This window comes from Coenobita brevimanus, chromosome 40 (assembly GCF_032717465.1).
Source record: "Coenobita brevimanus isolate Jiangsu-jjx chromosome 40, ASM3271746v2, whole genome shotgun sequence".
Lineage (NCBI taxonomy): Eukaryota > Metazoa > Arthropoda > Malacostraca > Decapoda > Coenobitidae > Coenobita > Coenobita brevimanus.
This window is the reverse complement of record NC_136993.1, coordinates 15595190-15602689: the sequence shown is the minus strand read 5'-3', so window position 1 is coordinate 15602689 and position 7500 is coordinate 15595190. Positions and strand designations below refer to the sequence as shown.

The following is a 7500-nucleotide window of genomic DNA, read 5'->3' as shown; positions in this document are numbered from 1 at the left end:
TCATATACCAAATAATATATACAAAAAAGAAATAAGGTAAGTGATAGTGCCATACACCTGGAATTGGCTAATTATCACCTGACAACACCTCACGTGCACTCGTTTGCAAATTTTCCCTCTTTATTTCCCCTTGAAATATGCCGTATAATCTATTCACGTAAAAAAAATATATATAAGAAAGGAAGCGAGAAGCCTAAGTGATATTTACATTCACCTGGAACTACCTAATTTATTATGTATTGTCTAGATTTCCTGCCAATCATTTCATAGCGTATATATTAGCAGCTGTCACCACACTGACATTGGCTGCATTGCACTCCCCCTAGGCCACCACAGCATTCAGTTTACTGTCGTCTTTCAAGGTGAAACCACGTTGGATTCGCACCTGTCCAATTCTGCCACTTTTTAGCCCCATGCAACGGGCCCTGTGACCTCTACCCCTACTAAACCTCGTGTGGAAAGGGGTAAAGGGTTAAGTGACTGCTGTGGAACGTGAACTGGCTAATTTATCAATGAAAATGATGGACAGTGACTATGATCTTTCTGGTGACTAAAACAGTGCAAGTGGAAATGTAAATAATGTGTAAATAATGTGTAAACAGCAAGTGAAAGCAATGAATGTAAATGTAAGTGAAAAGTGGAAAATAGTTTTATAAGTTACTGCAAGTGACAGTGCATAACAGTGTAAATAAAATAGAAATGTAAATAATGTAAATAAAATAGAGAATGTAAATAATGAGTAGTAATATAAGAATACGAGTATATATACTTCGAGTAATGAAAGTGAAAGTTTCACTCTAGCATGTATGAATACTATGAGTAATGAAATTGGAAATGAAAGTGACAGATTTGCTCTCAATGCTAATATACAGGAAGAGAAAGTGAATGCTACGTATTTTACTGAAAGAGAAATTGAATGCCTACAGTGACAATAAACTACTATTACCAAAGGAAACTTATGGATAAAGACTGCAGATGTATAAAAGTGTTATATAGTAATAGAAATATAATCTGTGAGTGTTTTTTTGAATAATAAATGACAGAACACCAGCGGCAAACGAGCGCAAGTGGGAAGGTCATACGCGCTCGTAATTTTCATTGCTTTCACAGTGTTTTTTTTTTTTGGAGTATGGATTCCAAACTATTTGAAAATCATAGAATAGTGTTTCTAGTGATACTATCAGGCTGTAGTAGTCATATTACGGGGTGTTGGGAAGTGTAAAGTGAAGACTTCGTTACCCAACTTCATAGTCTCCACATGTTCTACGGTACTCGACGAAGGCTCACCAAACATCCCAGGAGAAAGCTAAAGGTATGTGCCATATGCATATATAATTATAATATTCTAGGACTAATAACTGAGTTGTGGCAAATATTTTTACAAAGTCTGTCGGAGTGCAAATATCCTACCGGGACACGCAAGTCAAGCCAAAACAACCCCGCGGTTTAAGGGTTAATGGCGATTTAACCTCTCCCTAACACACACCTGCCCCCACCACCACCCCTCCTTTCCCCCCCATCACTCACCTTCCCCACAACTCCCACCCCCTGCTTCACCCCCAGCACTGTTACCAGATCATTTCTGGCTGTTGCTGCTGCTGCCATCTACACAGTGTCCCCCATGGAAATTTCTCCAACAGTACATCTGCAGCAAAGAAAAACGTCGCTGATGTTAAGTTGTACTCTACAATGAGGGTAAATAACTATGGCTACTTAATATGTACTTCCGGACAACCCGGCCACTATCCATTGGAACAGGTAAGGGGGTAATTCTTCTGGGGCTTCTTCTGCTTCTTCTTCATTGAATAATGTAAAACTCAACACTGAACATTTGCAGCTATGTGTGGCTTGGAAACAGAACTTTTCATGTGTATACCTATAGAAATGGTGCTCCTGACTTTGTATTTAACCCGCCCCATCCCGACCACTTTTCCACCACTGACTCCCCCCAATCCCGACGATTTTTGGATTTTTTTTTTTTTGGCTCAAACCTCCGCTTTTGGTGAGAAACATCGAATATTCATAAAGAAATCGCTCACCTGAGGTTTATAATGCTCGATACAGGTAGGAGTACCTCCTTACCTTACTGGGTTTTCTAACAGGCTGGCACCAAAGAAAACGAGTTCTGTGGGAGGATAACTATTTCACACCACTCCTAACGGTATTTATTTATTTACTTGGTACGAATTTATATGTAGTACGAGAGTATCTTGGTTTTCAAGCTGTAATATAGGCATTTTAAGCATTGTTTCACTCACTAACTCATCACCATACCTGACCTTTTATTGCCACATTACCTGATCACCATTTCTGACTGTTTCTTCCTCTTATGCTATGTAAAGTTTGTCCTCCACATTGTCATTGATTGGGGAATCACTCTGGCCCTGAATTTCGTACAGTGGCATGACATGGCTTTACTAGCCAAGTCACTGATAACAGGTGAATTGCTGAGACAATGATGTGCAGGGGGGGGGAGGAGGTCATGCTGGGTAAGCATTGTCCCTGCCTGGCATCTTGTAGAGGAAGGTGTCACGTGTATACATACCAAGAATCACTCGCGAAAATTGAAAATTGTGCAAATTAGGGACCTTGCAATTGATTCGCGTTTATGTACGTCGACGGGATTGGCAGTGACAAAACGTGTGGACGTTAAAGAACGTCGACGGGACGCCGCGGGTTAATGTATAGGCAGCTGCTTAGTTGATGGCATGTTTGTTTTCTGTTTAAAGAGCCCAGTAACATCACTATCTCCGATGTTAGTGAGTCATATTTTGGGTTTCTTATAGACTGTGAATACGTAGTTTTTTTAACTGAGCTAAGAAACTGAGAAGATTCACAATATTGCGCATTTTTTCTAGTTTTTAACCTATCATAACTCGCATGTGCATGGCTCAGTTGACTATATTTGTTTTCATGCACACAAAATCACATGGGGAATATGAATAATAACTTGAAATTAGCAAATCTTTTTTCTTAGCAGTGAGTTTTACTTGCTGTTTTTGCTGCTTCCTGCCCCTCCCTATTAATAGCATTACTGTGCTATTAATACCTCTTCACTACTGCTCCCCAGAATCCCGGAAGATTATTCCCTCCAAGGAAAAAAAAAGAAAGAAACAAGATAACAGAGAGCCAAATTGATTATTTGTTCATTTCAAGATACCTGGACATACTGTGTTTGGAAGACTTGAGGTCATAGGCAGTAGAAATACAGACAGAGGAAGACAGATCCAGAGCTTACCTTTTGCATACATGAAGAACTGGGAGTAATGGTTCACTCTTGCATTAGACAGTTAGACAGAAATAGGAAGAGTTTGTTGCTAGATGGGTGATATGTTCCCACCATAGTGGTGAGGGATGTAAGCAGACAGTTCAGAGAAGCAGTGACTATTGAAGTGGCGATAGAAAAGGGATAAAGAAGAAACAGTGCAGAGAGGAGACAGAGGTTGAAGGAAGCCAGTAAGAGGAGGAAAGTTGATGAGACAAAAAGCTTTTTGACTTCACTTTATTGAGAAGAGCTGCATGTGAGGAGCCTCCCCACACATGATAGTTGTACTCTACACGGGGTAAATAAAACCTGTGTATGAAGTCAGCAACTGTACAGGGGTAAAGAAGGAACTGAGTTGGATTAGCATGCCCAATCCCTTAGAAACAGATTTTCCAAGAGAGGAAATAATGACCTCTCCAAGATAAAAATCGAGAGAATGAAACCTCCTGAATATTTAAAGATGATGCAGGACTGAGTTGGATATTGCTAAAAATTAGAGGACACTATTGGGAAGGACTTCGTCTGTTTGAAAGATGTAAGAACTGAGTTTCTGAAGCATTAAAAACAAGATTGTTTTTACTCCAGTCAGAAATATAAGCCAAGTCAGACATAAGGTGTGCCATAGCCTCATCCATTGCTTGTTGAAGTAACTGCTGAGATTGATGCTGCTTGAAGTCAAGGTTGGAGTCATCAGCATATGAGTGGAAAGGGTTAGATATACAGCTTTGAAGGTCATTGATGAATAAATGGAAGAGAGTTGTTGATAAAACTAAACCCTGAGGAACACCATTATTGATATCTCTAGGAGAAGAATGGTGGCCTTCTAGAACAGCAGCTACAGTACAACGAGGAAGGACGCTAGAGATGACAACACAGAAAGATAGAAATCGTAAGAGAGCAGTTATTAAAGATTTATGCCAGACTCGATCGAAAGCCTATGAGATGTCAAGTGCCATGGCAAGGCTTTCACCAAAGACCGGAAAGGGGGATGACCAGTAGTCTAAAAGGTAGGTGAGAAGATCGCCAGTGGAGTATCCCTAGAGGAATTCACACTGACAATCGGAGAGACGGTTATGATAAAAAAGTTTTTTTTTTTTAATTCAAAAACTTTTGAAATATAGGAAAAAGCAATTACGTGATAGTTAGAGGGCTCGGAATGGTCTCCCTTCTTTGGGACAGGCTGAATAAGATCAAACTTGAAGCAAGAAGGAAAAATACAAGTTGACAGACAAATGTGGAAGAGTTTCCCAGGCAGAGAGTAACGCAGAAGCACAGTTCTTGAAGACAACAGGAGGGACCCCATTAGGTCCATTTGCCTTGTTAGTATTAAGGCCAGTGACGGCAGAAAATAAATCAGTTGAAGAAATTTTAATAAGAGGTGGGAAGTGATGGAGGAACAACACTGGAATCGTCTAAGGTGGAACTGGATGAGAAAGTCTGAGCAAAGAGTTCTGCATTTTCAGTAGAAGAAACAGCTATAGAGCCATCTGGGTGGAAAAGAGGAAGGAAGGATGGTGAGGTGAAGTTGTTTGAAAGGTTTTTCACAAGGTGCCAGAACGAATGGGAGGAATCTGAGTTGGAGAGTTCAGAGCATTTTGTACAAACGAAATTATTTTTTGAAGGGCGAAGAACAGACTTGGCAGGATTCTGGGCAGCAACATGAGATTCAGGGGTGGGGTTGGCTTCAGTACCTTTTGTAGCCCTTCCCTGTTGTGGACAGTGTTAGATCACGGTTGAGTAAACCTTTTTTTTTTTTTTTTTTCATTAGACATAGGATAAGAGAAAAGAATGTAGCCTATGTTTCCATGACCAAGAGAGGAACACTCAGATGGTTCTCGGCCATGGAAGCAACAATCATTCTATGAAAAATCAAAGCAGTACTGCTTGAGGGACCTCCCAATCAGCAGCTCCCAAGTGCCATAGCCACCTCTTCTTGGGAGGGTCCACAGGCCTTACTAGAACAATACGAGAGGTTCAGGTGACAAAGTTCTGATGGGAGGAGCCCAAGAGAGAGAAAAAATTAACAGCATAAGCAGAAGGATTAGTTGTAAGGAAGATGTCAGGTAAGTTGAAACTTTCTTTTAGGCAGTTAGGAATTATGGGTATGATGCTGTACAAGCTGATCCAGCTCAAAAGGATGGGAAAGATGTAGGATTGTTCAGCAGGTAGATCAATGAAAGGAGAGAAGAGCCAAAGCTGGTGGTGAATATTGACATCATCTAGAATGGAGATTTCAGAGAAAGAGAACTTGAGAGCCACTGTGGAGGTTTGCACCCTGAATGGAGAAGCTGTGGTGTCCATCCGGTAGCCAAGTCTGCTCATAATTCCCTGCAACTCGTTGTGGCAAGCTCCCGGGTTTGATCCTCGTAATGCACTGTCGATGACAAGGGTCTGCAGGTTCCCTGGATGGTGTATGTATTGTACTGTACCATAGGACGGCCTCACAGAAGCAGTCGTTTGCCTGTGGTCAAGAGGTCTGTTCGTTCAGACAGACTGGGGTGAAACAACAACAGCATCTTCTACACTCTTTTTGTGTGTGAGGGGGACACCTTTAAGCAGTGGTACCAATATTGGTTGGCAGGTCTGCTACCTATTAAAAGAAAATTAATGTCCCTTAACTCCTTCTCTGTCCAGTGAAAGTAGGAGTATGTACTACTGGGGGAGCTTCAGCCTGCATTAACCGGGTTCACATTTCAAACGAACCTTGAGCTACAGCTGCTACTGTTCTACCAGCTACAGTCTTACATTGAGCGTGGCCCCTTGAAGGTCCGAGATTTTGTCTGGGAAGATGTTTGGCGTTCGTGTGAAGTGTGAGCGTCGCCAGGTAGACAAGAACGCCACCCGCTGCTGCGAGTATAGTTTGTTCATGTACATGCGCCACTCACCACCTGACCCAGACTGCAGGGAATAGTTACATTTCATTAATGCAGAACATACTCAAGGTGCAAAGATTTCATGGTAACTCTTCCTTAATGTTTTGTATTCAGTTATTATTATTATTATTATTATTATTATTTTTATTATTATTATTATTATTATTATTATTATTTATTATTATTATTATTATTATTATTATTATTATTATAATTATTATTATTATATTATCATGATTTTGTTGTTCGTATTATTATTATTATTATTATTATTATTATTATTATTATTATTCCTATTTTTTTGCATCCGATCCGATTCTGGGCATAGGCTTTTAAACGCCCAGTCCCTGAGATCTAACAGCCCTCAAACGTACGACGCACCTGTTTGTCCTGTCACACAGTACCATTGTCCTATGTGTTAATTACATCACTTCGATATCAACAGAGTTTGTGTCACTTACAAAAAAGTTTGAGGTATACTGTGCAAAATAAATCACTAAATAATAGGTGTTAAGATATTCGAAGCCACTTAAATTACTAGACTTTCATCACAGGTACTTCCTACATAATTCCTCTTTTCTGCAATCAGACAATATTTTACTTTGGCAAGGCCTCTCGTTTTTTTTTTTTTTTCTAGTGAAAAGTCTTTCCTTACCTAAAGAAGATCATCAAGACTCGTATTCTCCTCTGTTGAAGAAAGTCCCTAACACCTTTTCCTAAACGACTTATTTCCTTTGTTACACCTTACTGTCCTCTTGTCTGTTACAAACATCCTTTCATTTTCGGCATATTATGCATAAACGACGTACCACCTATATCCAAAATAAATTGCTAGGGAAGAGGTCTTAGGGAGCTTCATTGACGGACGAGAATAAGAACCCAAGAGATAGAAGAAACTAGGTCACTGAGCGTAATGGTTTGAAAGATGCTTTGCATAACATGACGTGGAACACTACGCTTGTCATTCGTGCTTAATCACACTGCTACCAAGCGATCGCTTTTATACTTTTTTTTTTAAATCTTTACCATTAAGATTGTTGATGAAGCGCTTATTTAAATCTTCCACTTGGAAACGCATCTACTGAGCTGTAAAAAATAGCCTGGAAATAGTAAGATTGAACAAATAATAATAATAATAATAATAATAATGATGATGATGATGATGATAATAATAATAATAATAATAATAATAATAATAACCCACTCACTCAATGTAGTGCTGCTCTCGGGTGTCTGCCCTTTCCTCTCCTCCGTCCTTGTTTCCTTCCATCCTCTTGTCTCTCCTTCATTCCTTCCTCCTCCTTCTGCCTACGGGTGACTTTACACTCCCTCTTGTGTCTTTCTTTCCTTCATTCTTTCCTC

The 7500-nt window shown here is 39.9% G+C and overlaps 1 protein-coding gene across 1 annotated transcript in view; it reads right to left on the bottom strand.

Annotated features, from left to right (window-relative positions):
* The window catches only part of LOC145396966 (putative glutamate receptor), a 144372-nt gene that overhangs the window by 118489 nt on the left and 18383 nt on the right, over positions 1-7500 (bottom strand). The window contains exons 4-5 of the mRNA XM_080270198.1: positions 6011-6163; positions 4902-4972 (exon numbers count right to left, since the gene is read on the bottom strand). Coding sequence (XP_080126324.1) covers positions 4902-4972; positions 6011-6163 — 224 coding nt within the window. The remainder of the gene's footprint in view (positions 1-4901; positions 4973-6010; positions 6164-7500) is intronic.